Genomic DNA, 21,744 nt, shown 5'->3' on the forward strand with positions numbered 1-21,744 from the left:
AATCCCCTCCATTCGTGTTGTAGGAAGGCAATGATTTGTATCTCTTTCATGTGATTGAGTGAGATAATTGTTGTTTGTCTTTATATGCAATCCAGGGAACCCTGCCTCTTATCCAGTGACAGCTGGGATAAGTGGTATACTCAATGAATGAATGAATGAATCACGTGGTTGCTCAAAAATGATCTAGGAATTACTTTTCTTCATTTCAGCAATTCATTAAAATGGCAGATAAAAGGTACCTGAGGATGATGAATCAGAAAATGATGATACAAGATCTTAACCCAGTGAAAATTCTGCCAACCCTTTCCCCAAATTGACAGGAAGATATTCAAATTTGCTGAAAAGCGTCTGAAAAAGGGGGGAGGGAGACAAAACAGAAGTAGAAAGACCTACTTACTGGCCTACTTCACTAAACCAGGTCACCTTTTCAATTGTGACAGCAAAACGACGAGCACACCGTCAACATCTGGCAAGGGGGGGCAACTGTCCGGTTACCACGGCGACCAACCCCCCCCTCTGTGTTGCGGGCACGGAGGTGTTTATTTACCGCCAGCGGCATTAGCAGTGTCAGGAAACAGCGGAGGGTGCTAAAGGGCAGCTCCGTCGGAGGGGGGTCGACATCCGATCATGGCACGTTGTCATGAAAGGAGGTCGGGATCCGGTTCTCCCAAAAACACTTCTCCTCCCTTCTCAGGACTTCGCGTTCTGTCTCCTGTCTCAGTGGTGGGACGGCGGCGTGCCCGGCCAGTAGTTTCTTAGCAACGGGGAGCGACGTGGCGAAGGAAGCCAGGGGAAGAAGGGCGTTCCAGCTGGCGAGCGTGACCTCACCGCGTTTGCGTGTCAGGACACTCCGATTGCATCCACCTCCGTCACCTAGAGCTGCTGTGTGTGTGTGTGTGTGTGTGTTTGTTTTAGCAGGTCTCTCCTGGCTTGTTCTTACCGCAGCCGTGTCCCCGCCGCAAAAGGCTAAAAAAATGACGGAAAGGTCGGACGGATAACGATGCTGCCTTCACATATGTGATCACCTACGAGGAAAAAATATGGTCGCTGTCGGGACGGCCGGGGTTTTATTTATTTTGGAGGTCGTAATTTTTTTTTTTTTTTCTGAACAGTCCAAAGATGCTGCTCCACATCCCCCTTTGGGAGCGGTAGGTTCGGCCTCTTACTTTGTCCGGCCGAGTTTCCCTTAAGGTTAGCATAAATAATTTGGGAAGCTAACTGGGTGACTTGCTAGCTCTCGAGAGGTTTTCAATAACTTGTGCGAAAGTCACATCATGGGTGGACAATAGTCAACACCGCCTTTGCCATCGGCCAATCACGATCGACATGTGCATAATGGTTTGTGGCCCACTTGGATGTAGTATTATATATTTGATTTGGGTCACGTCGAGTTGTTGTTTCTTTCAGTATGAGGTCACTCAAGACGTTTGGCCATGACATTGGACACCGTGTTATGGTCCTGCCCCTGGATATCTTAAGTGCAGATATGTATGCTAAACATAGAAAGAGACGGTGCGGCTCGCAGTCGAATAGTCCCAGTTCTGTTTATTTTTTGGCGGCGTGATGTGTCACATGACCATCTCCGGTCCCAGAGCTGGTTGAGATATTGAAAGCTGCCGCCGTCCCGCAACACCCCACCCCCAGAAGGCAGAGCAGGACATACCCCTGGTGTAATTAACTGCCCCAAGAGGGGTCTTTAACAGCCATGGAGGAGTTGGGGGGGAGATATGTTGTCGCTTCCAAGCCTGCCGGCTCTCATTAATCACCCTGGTCTCCTTTGTGTTTTCAGATGAACGGATGTCTGGGAGCAGGTGAGCTCCGGCACAAATTTTACCTGGAATTTATGGTTTGGAAAAATACCTCAAATGTACGGAGCAAGTGGGGGTTCACTTCCTCTGCCGCCGCCTCACCCATTCAGAGGGTATTTCTTTTTTCCCCAGAGTCTCAGTTCGGCTCTGGGACGTTCCTAACCGACCCCTAACAGCTCCTCTCGCTCATTTTGAGGCTTTTTTTTTTTGTCCAAGGCTCATTTCCGACTAATCACAGGCCATTTTCCATTACATTTCCTTCTTGGTGGTGGTGGGGGAAGGGGTTGATAGAGGGCCCTGTTGTCGCCCCACGCCTGGAAGGATAGTGTTTGAGTCGCGCGGTTGTTTCCTCAGTCACCTCCTTCGACAGTGAAACCCGTCAAAATGGTGGCTCTGACCAGGCGAGACAAGGCTTCCCCGTCTGCATGAGACATTTTTGGTAGATTAATTTATTCCACAGCAAATAAGGAGCAGTGAAGGTGTTTCCCTCGCCGGGCTTAGAGGACAAAGACTCAGAGGGGAAGGAGAAGAAGAAGGAGGAGGAGGAAGGGGGGGGGACTCAATGTCAGACACAAAAGACCTGAGGCTAACCAGCTAATCCGCACGTGAGCTAGCTTCACCTTGCTCAAGGGAAGGGGAGAGGTGGCGGGGCTGCAGACTCAGTCCCCCGCGGCGAGGACCTTTACCTGCACACCGCCGGAGGGGGGTGGGTGGAGGTAGGGGGGGATGAATCGGCGTCTCAGACATTCAGAAGGAGAGCATGTGTCATGACCTTCTGGTGCAGGACAGACGATTCACCAGACACACAAGGTCCTCCAGTGGAGGGTCGCGGGAGAGTCGTACACCGGTCAGCCGTTCTGTGGAAAAGTCCTGGAATGTAGTCACTTCTTCTTCTGCGGTGTCCATCCACTCCATAATCTGACGGCGCTAAATGACACAGAATCGACAGTCAAAGATATGAAGATTGACATTCTGATGCCTTTTTTTTTTTGCTAGTGTTCTTCGCCTTGTGTGTGTGTGTGTGTGGTAACATGCTCATTTACACAAACAATGTGTCACTCCCTAAGACACCAGCCTCGGCGTTCCACCTCTTTGTCACATTTGTTTTAAGCCTCAGAGTAGGAGTCCTTTTTTTTTCTTCACCTCCTCCCTGCTGTCTGAAGCCCTCCTCTTTTCTCCCTGCCCGTCTCATCCCCTCTCCTCACCTTATTCCTCTCGCTAAATCAATTTTCTCCTCTTCTCTCTGGCCTCTGCCTCCCCTCCTACTTTTTTTCAACTGCTTTTTCTACCTCCTTTATCCCCTCCCTCTCTCCCAGCCTCCCTCCCTCTCTCTCTCCCTCTCTCTCTCTCTCTCACTCCATCGTGACGTCAGCCCCTGTTTTTTTGCGCGGCCATTGTCTCAGAGCAGCGACTGCAGCAGCAGAATCCGTCGTGGCTCCTTGCCGGATTTGAAAAAGCTAAAGAAAAAAAACCTCCCTCCCTCCCTCTCTTGGAAAAGCCTCCGTCCTCCGAAATGAGAGGATGAAACGGAGGAAAGATGTTAGCGCTGTAGCCGCACAACCTTCCCCCTCCCCCTCTCCGTCTCTGGATTGGAGCAAGGATTCCTCCATTTAGGAAAAAAAAACAACATATATATATATTTATTTATCGATTTAATCCACCACTGGGCCTGTAGAATTTTTGCGGTTGGACGAACTCAGTGCGCGCGCCCGTGTGCGCGCGTGCATGCATGCATGTGTTTGTGCGTGCGCGCGTGTTTGGAGGAGGGCTTTCAGGAGCTGCGACGAATAGGGTAGCCGGAGCATCTGGGCCGTCTGGAAGGCAGCGACGGCCGGCCGGCTGCATTGTGTTTTCTTTGATGACCCCTGCTGTGTAGCTGCTCACAACCTCCTCCTCCTCCCCCCACCCCCTTTCTCTCTCTCTCTCCCTCCCTCTCTCTTTCTCTCTCTCTCTCTCTCCGTCCCTCTCCTCCTCCTCCTCCTCCTCCTCCTCCTCCTCCTCTCTCCATCACAGCTCCCGATCCAGCCATGTTCGGCACAGAGTCCTCATGTAAGTACCACCGTCATCCTCCGCCGTCCTCCCGTCTCAGCTGTGCATACCAGGGTCTTCTGTTGTGTTTTTTGTTTTTTATTGTGATGAAGAGGAGCTCCGTCAGAGCTCCGTCCGAGCGCCTCCTCTCTCGTGCTTCCTCTACTTGCCTCCGCGGCCGTAGGCGGCAGCTTATTCCCTTTCTTTTTTTTTTTTCCTGCACCGAAAAAAAATCTGGGATCTACCTTTTTATAGAATAGAGAGTCGGGCGCTACATGCTAGCAGTGCTGTTTGCATTCTGTCACTCTACAGGCTACCCCCCTCTACCCCTCCCCACCTTCCCGGATATGTTTTAACATGCACGTCTGGGGGTTGCATGCAAGGGAGCAGAAGATGGATGCTTTTCTTTTGCCAGCAGTTGTATTGTTTCTTGAACCCCCCCCCCTCCCCGTATTCTTACCCTCGGCGCTACAAAGCTAACGTCAGAGTTTATGTATGGAGACGTCAGAGTTTATGTATAGATGCATGTGTGGCACGCGTTCTCATCCGCCTCCCGTGGTCGGATTGGATTTTGGTTTCGCAGACAGGGCCGACGCCAGCCGCCTCTCTGATCGACACATCCCTAAGCTACCTGTCTGCTTTCAAGAAAGTCTCCCAATTGATGGAGTGAGTGAGCGAGCGCACCACCTCTGCATTAAGAGTTGAGCGCCAAAAGGCGGAGTGTTCTGGAAGGGCGGGCCGCTGTCATCAAAACCCCGGCCGCCGTCTGCCAGATAGGATAAATCCATGGCACAGGGTTGAAAGGGACGCAAGTTTTGACGTGAGAGTGTCCTTGGCGGTCTCCCCCGAGACGTTGTTGCACCCAGGCAAATAACAGAAGGGCAATAGATTGGATCTGATGGAAAGGGACCCGGGGACGGCGGACGGCGGCGAGCCACGACTTTCCCTCCTACTGGCCGTCATTAGACGGGTCCAAGCGGCATTTTAATGATCCTCCGGTTCAGAGGTTGGAAACAGGGAAGGGGGCTGCGTTTCAAGAGCCTTCGGGGACATAAATGGGCACGGTTTCAGCATGAATCTTTTTTCCGCCCACACAGTTCCCCGTGTGTTCCTGCGGACACACGAAACACGACCGGGGATGTCGGCGTCGAGTTACACATGCACCGGAAAATAAGAAAAACCTGACGGATCCACTCCAGGATGTTACTTGTTGTCAGCAGCTTGATGGTCGATGTTCAAATGTGCTGTGATTGTACAAAAGTGAAACTCTCCACTTACTTGTTTTTTGGCGTCGTGTCTTGTTGTTTTAAGCTCCTTGCTCTGGACCAGTTGAGCTAAACCATACACGCTAATGTGTCACAATTTGGGAATTCCCCATTCCAGTAGCTATAAACTCTATAGGAGGTCACTTCTGTGAAAGAGAGCCTTGTATTTTTTTTTTCCTCGAAACAACCACCAGGCAATCAGAAGTCCCCCCCCCTTCTTTTTCACCTCAGAGTTCCTGGTCCTCGTCACACCTCCGGCTCTCGCACCATGGCTGACGTTCGTTCTCATAGTTCCTCCAGCGGGCCGTTCTGCTAGGAAATTGCAATACTGTCAAGTCAGCCAGACGTCCTCAAATGTGCACAGCCCAAGGTCATTTTCAAAAAGGCCACAAAAGAACCGCCACTCTTGTGTCGACAATCGCAACTCGAGTGGATTGATCGTGGTGGTGGTTGGGGATTAATTCACGAGGAGATAAGTAATGGATCAATTACAGCAGCTCCGGGTCGTCCACGTCGCTGAAACCACATGTGGTATAAACGTAGCTTGGGTTGAAATTTTCCCTTTGCCGTTGATATTTGAATACAAAGCGCCGTAAAAGTCAGCCTAGAATCTTCCCTACCACGTTTAGTAGCAAGATTGCTATTAGCTACAGCATTATCCTAGCCATTGCCGATAGCCCCTATTCGTACTTTAGGAACTTTTTGCAGTTCTCAGGAACTAGGCTGTGTCTCAGTGCATTCAGACAGCAGAAGCTCCAGGGACTTTTTACAGTTCCATAAGAACTTGATGTATGTGATCAGGGGCTGGTGGAAGTCATAAGCCATGCCCATTACCAGATACCTCTTGTGGACCGAGGCGCGCAATTTTTAATAAAATTATTGTGGTCAGCTGTTTTCCTGCAACAAAACTGGACAGGAGCAGCGAGAAATTGGGCCGACATAAAGGTCCAAGCTCTTCCAGGGATCTCGGCAGAACACTTTACACCCAGGTTCCTGCCGAGGTCCCTCCGTGCCTGAAAGGTTCCCCCAGAGGAGGCTAGTTCCTGAAACGCCATTCAAACTTTTCTGTAATGTCCGTAACCTCATGCTAGGATAGCGTTGTGGTTATCACAGTGGCATTTCAGCATTAGCACTAGTCTCAACAAGTCCAATATTCAACAGAAGGGTACATCAGCAGACACATTATCAATATTATAATCAAATACGAATATATCTGTTCTACTGTCGATCCTGTCGACTTCAGAGTTTGGTTTAATCTCATTTTTGAAGGGGGGAAAAAAAAAAGAGCACAGTAAGCGGTAAGAAATTGGCCTGTAGACTGAAGGTTGGGGGTGATAAACTCGCAGGCAGTTTTCCGTAAGACTCTGCGCACGGAGTGATGATTAATGGCCGAGCAGCTGGTGAAAGTGAAGGCTGATTTGGCGGACGGTTGATTTTCCCACCCTGGCGGCCGTCCGAGAGTGAGGATTTATTTTTTTATTTTTCCTCTCTCTCCCCTCAAAGGTTTTATTGTCTTTTTAACAGCAATGTTTGTATCTGCTCGGTCAGGGTCCGGCTCACCGGTCGGGCCACCTGGCTTTGACAGGGGCAACTGCAACCCAGGGCAACACAGGTCCCGTCGCCACGCCGACGTTTTGTTTCTTATGTAGAGATCGAATACTTTGGAGAGAAGCAAACGAGTCGGTTTGATCTTGCCGGCTGGTTGGATTTCAGTATATCTTATAAGTTAGCGTGTCCGAGGTCGATCCCGTGATATTTTAGGTTCCTTTCGCTAGGCAAGTCTGGATCAGGCGGCATCACCGACAACTTCTTATCGTACAGTTGACCTCCAATTCCATCTTGAAGCTTCAAGTGCAACTCGCCAACCGCGGCATTTGATGAAAAATGTCGCCACTGGAATGGTATGCTTAAAGGCGTGAAAATACCTGCAAGCTCACGTCACAGTTGAAGTGGATCAAAATGCCTCACTGGCTCAGAAAAGTTTGGGAAATTTTTACTTAAATTTTTCCCTTCTAATTTTCGACTTCTCCCCATGAATAGACGCCAGAACTTGACCTAAAAAGCCACGGCCGCTTCCCGCCACGGTTCCTGCTATCCTTCCATTTCCTTCCCACACAGTTTTCTGCGATCCAAATCTTGGAAATGTTTGAAATGGGTCCAGTCGTCCCCGGGCCGAGGAAATGTTTGCCTCTTCTCTTTTCCGTCGGCCGGCCTCTGCAGCGCTTTTAGGATTAGGCGTCCGTTTCCGGATAGAAATCTCCTTAAAAGAAGCTCAGGGAGACCTGTTTGCTATTGGACACAGCAGGTTTCATGATCGTCTCCACATCGTTGTCATTGGTCAATCTTCTCAGCTGTCTGTCCATCCTTTCACTATACATGTGCTGAAGGCTTTGGACCAGACAAATCAATATTTAGGCATTTATTTTTTTCATCATTCTATGCTTTTTAAGGGGTTATGCAAAATAGTCCTCAGTTGGATATCCACAGGAGGGCCTTTCTGTGTGGAGTCTCCCAAGTTCTTTTTTGTGTCTGCGTGGGTTTTCCCCTGGGCTCTCTAGTTTTGATTCGTGTGAATGAGAGTGAATGGTCATATGTCTCTGTGACGTCTGAATGGTTGTACCCCTCTGTTTCTTTTTATTCATTGCGGTCTCGCAAATGTGCACTCCTATACTAGGAGTTAATTACTCCATTGCTAAGGCTTCGTCAACTTCAGAATAAAGGGATGCAAAGGTTAGGGGTAAAACTTTGTTGAATTTAGAGACTTTGTGTCCAATTTAAATACCCCCGGCGTTGTCAGTCACAGCTGCAGCCTCCGGGCTATCGATCGCCCGGCGTCAGACTGTCATTTTATCATCGTTGCAGGCTGTGGTGCGTCATCGGTTCCTTGGGGGCTTCCATCGCCTCTTTAAACTGTGGTGGGGATTCAAAGCTCAGGTTGTGACATCGGTCGGTACTGTTCCGGTCCCATCTCTTGTCCCTCATCAGCATGTGATCAATGTGTCATCGGCATGTTGGATCTTCGTTTCCGTCAGGATTGCCGGGAATGTTCAAGGAGGTTGATATTTGGTCGAACGTAGACTGTGACTTCAGCTGATGGAGGTACCGGCTTGCTTTTTTAGTTGTCAAACGACCAGACATCAACAAACGTCCAGATGAAGACAAAGGTCAGGACGTCAAACAGGCCATCCAACAGAAGTCCAGATGTCAAACAAACATTATTCTGTTCAAAAGACCTCTAGTTGTCCGACATGAAAAAAATGTCCAGACATCCCAAAACGTCAAGATGTCCGATGAATCCCCAAATGTGTAACCGTCAGAGATACAATTGACATCTAAAAGAAGATTAGGAAGTCCAACAGAGCTCTAGATGTCCAACAGACATCCAACAGACCCCTAGACATCAAGCAAACATCAGGCGTCCAGCAGAAGTCCCATCATCAAACGTCAGGTTGTCCAACAGACCCCAAGACATCCAGCAGACCTCCAGGCATCCAACGGACGTCCAACCAACGTCAGGATGTCCCACAGGCGTCCAAGAATTGTCAGGACAGCCAACAGACATCCAGCAGACGTCAATACATTCGACAAACGTCACAATGTCCATCAGACGTCCAGCGAGCGCCAGGACGTCCAGCAGAAAACCTGGTTTGGGTCATATTTTTTAAGGTTTTGGACATATTTTGAAGGTCATACTTCAGTGATGCAATTGGACATGAGCTTGATGTCTGTTTCCAGCTGCTGGCCTCTGTGGGTGGCGTAGACTTGGTCCTTCTGTTTAAACATCATGCCTTCTATGGATATTTGTCTTCTTGTCAGTCCAGCAGGAGGTAGAGTCTCCAGTTCTGGGATGGACCCTCTTTTCCTCCTGAGCTGTTTCTAAGCAGAGGTGGACCAGACAGGTGTACAAGGTAGAAGCTGCTCCTCCTCCTGCTCTACGCCATGCCGCCAGTGTGTGCATGACAGAAAACGACCATTTATCGAAAGCTAAGCAGCGCCTCCATGGCAGCGACCCCCTCGCTTGCCCGCTCTTTCTCCTGTTGCCGTGGCGAGGAGTGGCAGAGCGATGGTGTTTCTGTGGTAACTGCCGACTTCTGCTATTTTTGTCCTCTTGAGCTCCACGTGGGTGGAAGTCGAGGGAGCCTGAGAGGAGGCTTATTTTAGATCCCGCAGAAGGCCTCGCGTCCGAGCCACCGTCCCACGGAATCCGAGCGCGATCTTCTCCTGCGGGGCTAGACCTTTTTCCCCAGCCACCGGGGAAACCTCTGCACCGCTGGCCGCTTTGCAATCGGATGAACGCGTGAACCTCACATCAGCGGAATCCACTGGACAATCCCCGATGGCTCGGACCATTTCCTCTTATCCATCACGTCCCTGCATCGGCACCGTCTCTTATCTGTCTCGTCCTCCTCTACGCCTCCTCTTTCAACTCCCGCCATTAGTATCATTCCCTATCTTTCACGTCCTCTTCAACTTCTCCTCTTTTCAACTCTTCATCTTCTTCCTTTGCTTATTACCGCCTCTCGTCAGTATCCCGCTCTGTCTCTCTTGTCCTCTTCTTTTCGCCTCATATCACGAAGTTCATCTGATGTTTGTCACCTCCTCCTCCCACTCAGTTCCATCTGTGATATTTCGTCCTCCTCCACACCTCCTCTTCTCATCCCGTCGTCCTCCTCCCGCTCTGGTCTCTCCCTCAGTTCCTCAGCTCCGGTCCTTATCCCATTATCTCATCCCGTCTTTCGGCGTCTCATCTCGTCCCGCCCTTCTTTCTCCCCCTCGCGTCACCTCTCCATCTCATCTCCTGCGTCGGATCTCCTTGTCTCATGTCCTCAAACCCTTGCTCGAAGTCACCTCCACATCCCTTCCCCCTCCTGTCCCTCCATTCAGCGTCCACATGACCTCTGACCCTGACTCTCTCTTGAGTTTGCCGAAGCCACCTGCCCGGAATCGGTTGTCTGGAGGACAAACATCCCGATCTCTTCTCCTCAGGATGAGTAGATCCGTGATGCCCTTTGACAAACCAACGCTAGCCTCTCCAGGCAAACATTCCAGCAGCTGGAAAACAATCACAGCCTTCTTTTTTTTTTTTTTACAAGCAGACATGTCTCCTACAGTCCTTGGCGGTGGCATTTTAAGAACTTCTCCATATATGGCCACAAGGGTTTTTTTTTTTCCAAAGTCCACAGCAGGCCCAGCTCGTGCCAACAGCAACAGAGCCCGGGCTCTGGAGCTCCAGGGATGGCAGGCTCGCCCTCCCTGCCACAGGGAGTTGAGGTCATCCTGCTGGAATCCTTGTTCGCCGCCGCCACTCTTCAGTTTTTCATGTTTTTCGAATGGCCGAGTTTCAAGGCTTCACCCAATCATCAACCGCTTCCTGTTCAGGGTGGACTCAAAATCAGGGAGGTGGGTCACCCCTTCACACAGGGGTCACGTGGGTTTTGTCATGTGACCCGCATTCACCAATCCGTTAGTCTTCGTCCTGCATCCTCAGGTTGAAAATCGAGACTCCAAGTGGGGGGAAAAAAAAGCACCTGCAATTTTGCCTATCCTTATTTCCTGATGAATGATTTCAGCGTGAAATGCGAACTAAGCCCTGAACTCAAGGCCAGTCCTGAGAACATTTGATTTCAAGCGATTTGAATAAAAAGAGGCTGATGCACCAGTGAGCGCTTCCTCCTCACAACAAGAATGTCCTGGCTGGATTCCAACAGGAGTCTCCATGCATGGAGTCTCCATGTTCTCCCCATGTCTGCGTGGGTTTCCTCCGGGTTCTCCAGGTTCCTCCCAAATTCCCAAAACTTACAGGAGCGTCTTTGGAGACCCTGAATTGTAAGTGTGTATGAGAGAGCGAAGGTTGAGTGTCTATGAGGTGTGAATGAGGGAGCTAGTGGTTGGATGTCTCGATTTGTGACCCTCTGGTTCACTGGCAACCGGTCCAGGTTGAAGCCCGACTCAGGAGTTAATTTTAGAAATAGAAAAGTGTTTAAAAAAAAAAAAAAAACAGCTGAACCCTGCTTTTCAAAAAACGACTCCAGGAATCTAAAAGCCAAACAGGATTGTAGCACCAATGAACCCCGATAAATATCCCTTCAACGCGCTAACAGCCCGAGACCACACATTTAGCGCAAATCTTGACGCTTGTATGACTGCCGATGAAGCACAGGGCTCCAGCAGCATCTGCATGTTTGCTAAACGGTTCATGTTGGTTCAACAATGACTTAAGCTAGGAGCTGAGACACAAGGCATTGGTCAGATATCTGGGACCTGTAGGATATAGATCACATGGTCATATGAGATGACGGTCATGGGATGGTGGTGATCTTTTGCTCCATCCCCCCCCCCCTTATATTCCACTGCGTTAGCATTAGCTTCTGTATAACACATAGATGTCTGAGGACTAAGGATCTTCTGGTATTTGAGTCTTCTCTGGCCATTCTTAGCGCCTCGCGCCACCTCACAATCCAGGTAGTTTACCGGCAGGTCCATCGTGATTTTTCATCTTTTTTTTTCTTTGTTTATCTAAACCAGTGAGACAGCATCATTGTTCATCTGGCACCATCCCCAATCAGAATGGGTTTCCTGCACCACCTGACCCCCGTGGATGTGATTGTTGAATCAGCTGGGTCGGCTCTGGTTTATGAACGACTTAAACTAAAAAACACGTGCATGCACACATGCGCAATGTCCTCACCACCTGGATGCCCCCCCCCCACAATTATGGAGCATTTCTGTGACAATTGGACAGCGGGACCTCGGCTTTGTAAATATTGCGCGCAAGGAGCCTCCTTCCTCCAATCTGCCGGAGGGTCGTTTAGGGGTTGCCATGGTTACGGCCGCAAGAGCGACGGAGCCGCCAACCCCCTCTCCTTCATTAAAATCCATGTTATTGATTGGCTGGTCCGAATCCACAGGCACACAGACACACGCTTCGCCCCCAACCCCCACCTCCATACCTATTCTGCTGAGTTACTACAGCGGGACGAAGCTCGCTCGCTATTATAGCAGCCGGCTGTCATACGTGCCCGGCGGCCAATCAGACAACTCCAAACCTGGGACCCTACTCAGGGGTGATGGGGGAAGAAGAGGGGGAAGGCAGAAATTGTGCTCCGATTCCTTGGCGGATGTAACGGATGTAGGGTATATTCATCTTTCATTAAGAAAAAAGTGTGTGTTTGTGTGTGTGTGTGTGTATGTTTGTTTGTGTGTGTGTGTGTGTGTGTGTGTGTGCGCGCGCGTGTCTAGGACACATCTCGGCGGGATGGAGGGGGTGAAGTGTTTGTTCTTTTGTTTGTCTGGGCTTGCCCTGTGAAGGAGTGCAGCTGGTGGACGTGGACGCTCCTTCGGTGTTCATAAAGAGGATGGTTGGGTGTGCGTGCGTGTGTGTGTGTGTGTGTCTGTGTGTGTGTGTTCTACGTTGTAGATATGCCATCTCGTTGACGTCTGTGTTTACATAGATGCTGGTCGTATTGCATCTCGTCTTGCATGCAAAGCGCTGTTTGCCACCGTCAGTTTATCACTAATTTATATTTTTTATACATTTTTGGGGGGTTATTTTCTTATTATTTCTAGATCTTTGTTAATTTTTTATTTTCGGGTTATTTCGGACTCGTTTAATGGCAGAAACAGGTTCACTTCCTGCTGCCTGTTTCTTGTTGTTGTTCATGAGGTGGACTGTTTGCTCAGTGTGGAGGTGAAGGCCTGCTGGTTGTTAACTTGATGTCTCAGTTGTATAGTGGCTGTGTGCAGGGTATAATATCTGTGTTTACATAGTGGGTCATGTTTTCCACTAATGGCCCACCTTTCGCACCCCAAGAGCCTCCTATTTTCTCTCTGTCTGACTATCGGGTACTCTTTTTCGCAGATTATTTATAAAAAAAAAGTAGATACTGTTTTAATTTATGTCTTTCTTTACTATTTTCCTTTATTTTTTTCTGCATATTTTGTGTTTTTTTTATTATTATTTTTATTTTTTGTCATTGATGAAGGGGAAAATGTGCACGTGTGAGTGTGTGTGTGTGTGTGTGTGTGTGTGTGTGTGTTTGTGGGTGTGCGCGCGCCTAAGTGTGTGCATGTGTGTTGTTGGGTGAAAAATAAGCCTTCCGTTTTTCACTGCCCGACTGTAAAGTTGTACTTAATTAATGCTCAAGGAGATGTCGAGGTATTTCATTGCAGATTTATTAGTTTATCATGGCAGATTATTGATTGGTTATTCCAGATTATTTGCTGGTTAGTGCAGATTATTAGGGGATTGTTGGTTATTTCAGATTATTAGCTGGTTATTGCATGTTATTAGTTGACTAATGTAGATCATTATTTGGTTATTCCAGGTTGATTGATTGGTTACTGCAGATTTTATAAAATAAATGTTGTACTTTTTTCATTATTTTATGTCTTTTTTTGATCCAAAATTGTGGAAACTCTTTGGGTAATCTGATGGTGCTCTGTGTTTGCTCACAGTTTTAATGCTTGCCAATGGTGGCTATTCTTTTGTGTAACATGCTTGTGTGTGTGTGTGTGTGTGTGTGTGTGTGATAATTGTGTTTACCCAGCGGCTAGTTACACACAGCACAGCTGCCCCTGTTTCTCTGACAGAATTCTCCATTATTATGATTATCATTGTTCTGTTATTCTTTTTCACCGCTCCTTATTACTCCTTGTCATTTTTCCTCCTATCACTCTCCAGGCATTTGCAGATTTAATTTTTTTTGGTTTCTCTCTCTGGTTAGGAACCAGCTTCAGATATTTGTGTAGTTTATATCACTTCATTTCTATGTATTTATTTAGATGTATTCAGATTTTAGCAGATTTCACCTGGTTTCTCAGATTATTTCCAGGTCGTGTTTTGCCATCTGGCCTTGTATCTGATGTAAAGTCTTTTTTTCAAATTTGAATAAATACGTAGGATGCCGTTGTAGTAAAATAAGAAGCTGCATTGAAATATTATATTTTTATTTTATAATTATATGAGCATAGGAAAAAAAGAGGTGGGTGGGTTCTACACAAGCGGCGGCTGACTGGGTCTTTTTGGATTAATTTGACTCCCAGTTCTAAATGACTGATCTCATGGGTTGTGAAAAAATTGATTTTATCTTCAATACTGGAAAGATGTTCCTGCCTTCCAGAGACAATTCCAGCTGCCAGTGGGGGGCGAGGCTTAACCTGGACAGGTCACGGGTCAGTCACCGGGTCACATCCGACCATTCGCCCTCTCATTCAAACCTACTGACAGTTTCTCCAGTCAGCCTGCTGACTGCTTTCGGACCGTGGCGGAAGACGGAGAACACGTGTGTGTTATATAATGGTCAAATCAAACCTCCTTCCCACACACACTCGCAAACAAGACAGTCCTGTAAAGGTCACGTCTCCAGTCGTCTCCACTGACATTTGCAACGCCCCACCAATTGTGACTTCCTCTGATTCAGCTTGAACCCGCCACCGTGTAGGAGATACCTTCTCACCTTCTCTCCCGGAGACCAATACGCAGGACGGGCGCCGCACCGTCATCCCCCCTCCTCCTGGTTCCATCTCCCCGGGGGCTCAGACATCCATCGACGTGGTCACCCGCTGTTGCAGATGAAGGGTCACATTTTCCGATTCCAGCAGTAACTGCGGCACCTCCTCTCCCCGAGCCGCTCCCTCCTCCTCCTCCTCCAGGTCCTCTCAGCTTGGTCTGGACAGCAGCTGCTGGTCCCTTTTCCCCCCGCAGACTCAGCTGAAAGGCCCTTTTTTCTGGGAACGAGAGCCTCCACCTCTCAGCCACCAAGAGCTATCCAGCTGCACTTAGTTTAAACGCCAGCATTAAGTGTGTGTGTGTGTGTGTGTGTGTCTCGTCTGAGAGAAGCCTTTGTGTCCAGTCTTCTCCATGACTCCTGGCAACTTAACATGAGAGCACTCCCACCATCAGGCTTTTATTGCTGTTGCTATTAGCATCACTGCCACACGTGTGCGGCTTGACTATTCTTCTATACATATGAAGTTGAATTCCAGTCATTCATGAATTGATTATTTATACTGTTTCTTCTGGACTCTGGAAACTATGCTAGCTGTCAGTGGGTGACATAAAGTTTACAATCGTTCACTCACTCGTTCACGTCATATAGAGACATACAACCATTGTTTACTTAATTCAATTGTCATATAAACATGCAACCATTCACACGTCATGGTCATGCAACACTCACCCTCTCATTCACACAACATATAGGGACATACGATCATTCACTCACTCATTCAAACATTATATAAAGAAATACACCCATCCACTCTCATTTACACATCATATAGAGACGTGCAATAATTCACCTTCTCATCCACACGTCCAGTGGGACGTACAGCCATTCACTCACTTATTAGCAATTCACATTCATTCAAATCTCATTCACATGTCCCAGATAGACATACAACGATTCACATGTCATATAGAGACATACAAGCATTCAGACATTTCGAACTCTGGCTTCTACAGCCATACCAAAGTGTCCTTGGGAAAGACGTTGAACTCCCTCCCCCAGTTGCTCCCGATGTACTGGTTTGTGCCCTCCGTGACAGCTCTGCCATTCATTGGTGTGTGAACAGCTGAACGCAATCCAGTGTGAAGGTGATGAAAGGGTTATGCTAGAAGAGCCCGTTTACCATTATAACCAGCAAAAACGTTGCGATGAAATTCACTCGAAACTTTCAGAGGGGCTTTTTTTGCAAGAAAACAACAGCAAAACAGGAAGTCTGACAGACACACATGAGGTGATGCACATCTCAGGTGGAAAACAAGCGCAAAACAGCCTCTGCAACCCTTTAGGTAACGTTTTGAGTAACCACAGCGGCGAAAGATCACATCATAGAGCTGATTAGCCCGGAGTGAAGCCCAGCCCCTCGGGTCTTTACCCAGAATGCATCACTCTGTAGTGCAGGGCCACGTCTGAGCAGCAGGTTTGTCTTCAGGCGTTCTGTTGTGGTGATTGAAGAAAATGTTGGCTTTTCAACTGATCTGGAATTGTGGAAAATCTTTGGGTAATCTGGTGGCGCTTTTTGTTTGCAGTTTTAATGGTCGCCAATGGTGGCTATCCTTTTGTGTAACATGCTATGTGTCTGTGTGTGCGTCCGTGTGTGTGTGTTTGTGTGTGTGTGTGTGCGCGCGTGTGTGTGTGTGTGTCTGTGTGTGTGCTCTCTCTCTGCAGTAAGCATGTTTCTCAACACCCTCACACCCAAGTTCTACGTGGCGCTGACGGGCACCTCCTCCCTCATATCAGGACTCATATTGGTGAGATGTTTCCCTTTCCTATCTTCCGATCGCGTGCATGTCTGTCGGCACGGCAACCTGGGAAGAGGAGGGGCTTCAAAGACGGCGGTTTAATATAACATGAAAACTCCCCGACGTGGGATCGAAATTTCCGGCCAGGGCTTGCAAACAGGAAGAGTCTTCTTCTCCGGGACATTAGTAAATACTTTCATCTGAAATGTAATCAGATTACATGAACGTCACAAAGATCCATCTCAAACATTAACAAAGATGAACGGCAACATTTAGAAGCTCCAAAAACAATAGCAGACTTATAATGAATTTGAGGAATTCCATTCTTTATGACATCACCATGGCAATATGTCGTGTGTGTGTGTGTGTGTGTGTGTGTGTGTGTTTCTGTTTTACTGTCCCGACATGCAGAGCTTCTCCCAGTGGTTCAGACACACACTTAAACACACACGCACACGCCATTAGCTAATGCCCGTTCTAAAAATAGCCCCTCTCCTAACTAAGTCTGAGAGGCGGCGAGGTGATTAATGAATGCCGTCTGTAACCGGACTGGCCGTTTCCTCATTGGTTCCCGCGGTTTTGAGTGGCAGGTCCCGTAGCCCCGCCTCCTTCCCTCCTGTGCTTTCACCTCATTTTCAAATTTCCCGATGATCCCAAAGTAATTGAAGGTGTAACTCGTCTCCTCATGGAGAAGGTGGTTCCCTCTGCTTGTATCTCATTGTCCTCTCTTTCTCCTTTCACCCTTCCTTCCTTTTCCCCTCTCTTCATCTCTCTCCTTCCATTGTTCGTTGGCCTCCCCCTCCTCACTCCTTCTTACCTCACCCCTCTCCCTTCCTTCCCTCATTCTTCCTGTCTTCCCCATCTCTACTTCCTCTCCCTCTTTCCTTCCCTCTCCCTTTTCTCCCTCCTCCCTTCCATTGCTCCTCCCCTTCCTCCCTACTTTCCTTCCCTCTTTCCCTTCTTTCATCCTTCCACCCCGTCTTCTTCCTTCCTTCTCTTTCTCCTTCCTTCCCTCCCTCACTCTCCCTTTTTCCTTCCTTCCTTCCTTCATGCCTTTCTTCTCCCTCTCCTTCCACCCCTCCTTCCTTCTTTTCCCCCTTTCTTTCCTTCCTCTCTTTCTCCTTTCTTCCCCTCTCTCTCATTCCATCTTCTTTCTTTCCCATCCGGCCCCCCTGCTTCATCTCTCTCTCTCTCTCTCTCTCTCTCGCGCTCCTAGATCTTTGAGTGGTGGTACTTCAGGAAGTACGGGACCTCCTTCATCGAGCAGGTGTCTGTGAGTCACCTGCGCCCTCTACTGGGCGGCGTGGACAGCAGCTCCCCCAGCAGCTCGGGCAGCGGCGGCGGCGGCGGCGAGGCCGATTCCAGCCGGCAGAGCGTGTCCGGTGAGTGGCAGCCAGGGGAGGGAGAACTTCTGAGAGGAGCGTGGGACAATCAGACATGGTTTGGAACAACAAAACAACATAAAAAAAAATAAAAAAAAAACAGAAAATTCTTGATATAGTCACAGGAATCCTGAAAATTCAGGGGGGGGGGATTAGAATATTAAAAATTAAAGAAAATATAGAATATATTAAAATAAAAATGTAAAAATTAGAAAAAAAAGTGACTTGATTAATTGACTGAATTCAAAATGGTGACAGAGGCACCGAGTTGACTTCAAACACGTCGCCTCTGGCAGCGTTTGTACATTTCAAATAAGGAATAACCACTCATCGATCAAATTATAATCAAATCAAGTGTTTTCGATGCCCTTTACCCTTTCACTTCCTGTTCCGACTCCAAAGCCTCCTCGGCGACTGTGTTCGTGAGTCCAGATTGTTGTGACAAATATCCACGGCGGGACACCGTCTGCCGGCTCCAGAATGCCGCAGCTAACCCCATCTTTCTTTCTCTCTCTCTCTCCTTCCTGCCTGCAGAATGCAAAGTCTGGCGGAATCCGCTGAATCTGTTCCGCGGCGCCGAGTATAACCGGTGAGTGAGGGGGCAGCGGAGCCTTCCCCCGCCCGTCTGCTCCCCTGGCTTCAAACGCTTTTTTTTTTTCCTTACTCTTCCTCTCCTCCATCCCTTCCTTCCATCCATCACTCCTTCAGCTTTGGTTTTGTCAAGTCTGTCAATCCGCATCCTCGTGATTATGTCATCCCACCCACTGTAACACTCACCGCCGTTAGAGTCCTCCCCGGGATGGGAGCGGCACCCACTTCATGGCCCTCAGTCCTCGCTCTCCTTTCCTTTTTGCCGCGGCGTACCTGCTTAGACAAAAAGTTCAGGCCCATTTTTTTCCCCTCCAAATTTGATATTTCAAGCAACCATGGCAATAAAAACCCTCACATGAAAAAAAATCATCCATAAATGCAGGTGTGTGATTACAAATATGACAAACTGTCCTGGTCGGTCAGCTTTTGGTCGCATCTGGGTAACCATGGCAACCCCCGACCCAGCACACATATGACCTAACAGGAAGTGAATCTGGAGTACTCATCCTGCAGCTTCACCTCAAATCCCAAACTGTGTGCGTGTGTGTGTGTGTGTATATTTATATATAGAATTAAAACTGTCCATATCTGTATGACATTTTATGGAATTTTGAGTAACCATAGTAATGAAAACTTAAAGAACAGCTTGTTCTCCAACGGGAAGTGTAGTTATGACCTACTTATGAAATCAGGTGTCTCCACATGGTTAAGTACAAGTTAGTTTTGGTAAGGTTACAGTGTAACCATGGCAACAGAAATGACCAATAAAAAACAATGAATGGATCCCATTTGGAATGAATTGGGAGGTGAGAAGATGTCGTTTTCCATAGCAGCTTCTTTCTTCTTGAATTATGTGCCTCTGCCTGTGGATGCTGATTCTGTGCATGCGTGTGTGTGTGTGTGTGTGTGTGTGTGCGCGCGCGCACCCAGGTACACATGGGTGACAGGTCGAGAGCCGCTGACGTACTATGACATGAACCTCTCGGCGCAGGACCACCAGACCTTCTTCACCTGCGACTCTGACCACATGCGACCCGCCGACGCCAGTAAGACCAGACACAAGGCAGCTCGGCAGTTCACATGTCTGCCGGCCGTCTCCATGGAAACCGGTCCAAACTAAGCAAAATCACAAAAGAAAAAAAAGCCTTCTAGGAAACAACCATATTTGGATTAAGATGACTTTAACACACTGTGTGTGTGTGTGTGTGTGTGTGTGTGTGTGTTCGTTCAGTCATGCAGAAGGCCTGGAGGGAGAGGAACCCACAAGCTCGTATCTCAGCGGCACATGAAGCCCTCGAGCTGGAAGAGTAAGTCCACTCTCTCCTTCTTTTGTTTCTTCTGTCTGTGACTATTTAGATCTTCTGATGATGGAATCTTAGAAAACACATTGTGTGTGTTGAGGTTGCCAGTCAGCCTTCACCTCTTAGCGTTTCGGGGTAGGGGGTCACATGTTTCCTTCGTGTGGATCCATATCTTCTGCGGGTACCTGACCCTCAGATGGAGGCCAGGGATCTTTCGGGGAACCAAGAAGTCCAATTGCGAATTCAATTTTGTAGCGAAAGTCACACTTGCATTTCAAGCTACGAGGCCTGCCGTTGCTGGGATGCAAGGTGAGGTAACAGCTTGTGTGATGTGTCCCATCACATTGAAAACCATACATTGTCAATGGTTGCTTTGCAACAGACGCTAATCCCTCTGCATCTGGTTTGGCAGACATGTTGGAATTTCGATTTTGGGCTTTGAACCAATCACATCACCTATAGGATGGATGGGACCATTTGTTGGGGCGCCACCCTTACAAATGGTCCAACCCGTTCTCTGACCACCAACAATTCTTGTAAGGTTGTTTGGTTGCAACTTCAGGAACCAGTCAAGATGTTCTGTTCGTGTGCCTTCTCAGATTGAAGCGGTTGCAGGAAAACCCCCGCTGTTAGCTCTTACGGCCGTCGTGTATCGCCGAGGACGAGAGCTCCATGGCAACCCGCGCTCGCTTGATCAGCTTGTTACACCCTGTGGACTAACTGTTTGTCTTCCTTGCCACCGTCTCCATGTTGCAAAGAGTGAGGAGCAGAAGTTGTATTCCCCGACGTCTAGAAGTACCTGCAGCTTGTCATCTGGTTTAAAGACAGTGAGGAGAAAGCAGGAGGCGGAGCTGTAGGCAGCAGAGTTGAAGATGTGAGCTTCCTCTTTGAGAGTGTGGAGGAAGGAGAGGATCAGGAATGAGTCCATCAGAGGGTCAGCACACGTTGGATATTCTGGAGATAATGTTATACTGAGATGGTTTGTGGTTTGGACATGGACAGAGGATGGACGGTGAAGATCTGAGTCGAAGTACACTGAGGCTGGAGCTGCCATGAAGGAGGTGTAGAGGAACACCATTCGGTGTGAGAGAAGCAGGTTGATTGGCTGTGGTGACCCGATCTCATGGGCTTTCTTTTATTCCCATCTCTCAGACATGAACCTTCTTCTATTACTATTTGTAAGACCTGGACCTTCTTTTCCCGTTGGTCAAACCTGGACCTTCTTCTATTCCTGTGTCTGAGTCATGGTTCTACTGCTTGGTTTGCCCTCCAGGTCTCTGCATCATTCATGAAGGAGATCTCTGGTTCTCCAAGACTGCACCATTTTATTTTTAGGCATCTGGCGCCAGAGCACAAAACTGCTGGTGCTCCTTTTCCCACCTTGCGCCTCCATCTGCCAAAGACATTTTAGGGCTGAGCGTCGGGAGTAGGGGATGTCCCGAGGAGAGAAGATAGACTTTTAATGAGAAGACAGCGGAGAATGAAGTCATTTTGTTGTCTTTCAGAGTGATCAATATGCGCAAACAAGCTGGAAATGCTCGACTTGACATACACGTGCTCTCCACCCGCAGCTGTGCCACAGCCTACATCCTGCTGGCGGAAGAGGAAGCCACCACCATCATGGAGGCCGAGCGCTTGTTCAAGCAGGCGCTGAAGGCCGGCGAGGGCTGCTACCGCCGGAGTCAGCAGCTGCAGCACCACGGCACTCAGTACGAGGCGCAGCACAGTGAGTCCAACGCCACCCACACACCCACAGGTACATCCACCCTCATCCTTCACCGCCAACCATAAGGGGTGGTGAGGGGCTTTGGGCAGAAGTAAGAGCTTCCAACTCAAAGGAAGAAGGTCCAAAGAGAGCGAAGAGTCGTATGTTTCCACATGTGGCCCTGTGAGTGACGGGCGGCATTTTCAGGGTTTAGCCCCGCCTCCACCCTACCCTTGAGTGCAGGACAACCAGTGCGGGTCATGAATAGGAGGAAGGGCTTCTTCTTCTTCCTCGTTGAGTTGGGTTGAACCTGAGGCTTCCAACCATGCGATCCACAATGAAGGATCATTTGTCAATGATTGTAGTCCACTGGCAGAGGTCGGACCCGACCGTCCAATGCCGGACCTCCAAAGACGCTG

At 48.6% G+C, this 21,744-nt stretch overlaps 1 protein-coding gene across 9 annotated transcripts in view; it reads left to right on the plus strand.

The window, feature by feature from the left end:
• Nucleotides 1-21,744, plus strand: part of LOC147232438 (suppressor of tumorigenicity 7 protein homolog) — a 32,754-nt gene that overhangs the window by 5,434 nt on the left and 5,576 nt on the right. For 2 of the 9 annotated variants that reach the window (XM_086149281.1, XM_086149279.1), the window contains 7 exons: nt 3,822-3,857; nt 16,273-16,355; nt 17,563-17,728; nt 18,263-18,317; nt 19,250-19,365; nt 19,551-19,626; nt 21,192-21,346. In XM_086149281.1, coding sequence (XP_086005407.1) covers nt 3,836-3,857; nt 16,273-16,355; nt 17,563-17,728; nt 18,263-18,317; nt 19,250-19,365; nt 19,551-19,626; nt 21,192-21,346 — 673 coding nt within the window. In that variant the 5' untranslated portion in view covers nt 3,822-3,835. Of the gene's footprint in view, nt 1-910; nt 1,149-1,789; nt 1,812-3,821; nt 3,858-16,272; nt 16,356-17,562; nt 17,729-18,262; nt 18,318-19,249; nt 19,366-19,550; nt 19,627-21,191; nt 21,347-21,744 lie in introns of those variants that run through there. The other 7 variants (XM_086149280.1, XM_086149283.1, XM_086149276.1 and 4 more) reach the window with 6 other exon arrangements.

This window comes from Fistularia commersonii, chromosome 7 (assembly GCF_037954325.1).
Source record: "Fistularia commersonii isolate RoL2024-O1a breed Wild chromosome 7, RoL_Fcom_v1.0, whole genome shotgun sequence".
Classification (NCBI taxonomy): Eukaryota; Metazoa; Chordata; class Actinopteri; order Syngnathiformes; family Fistulariidae; genus Fistularia; species Fistularia commersonii.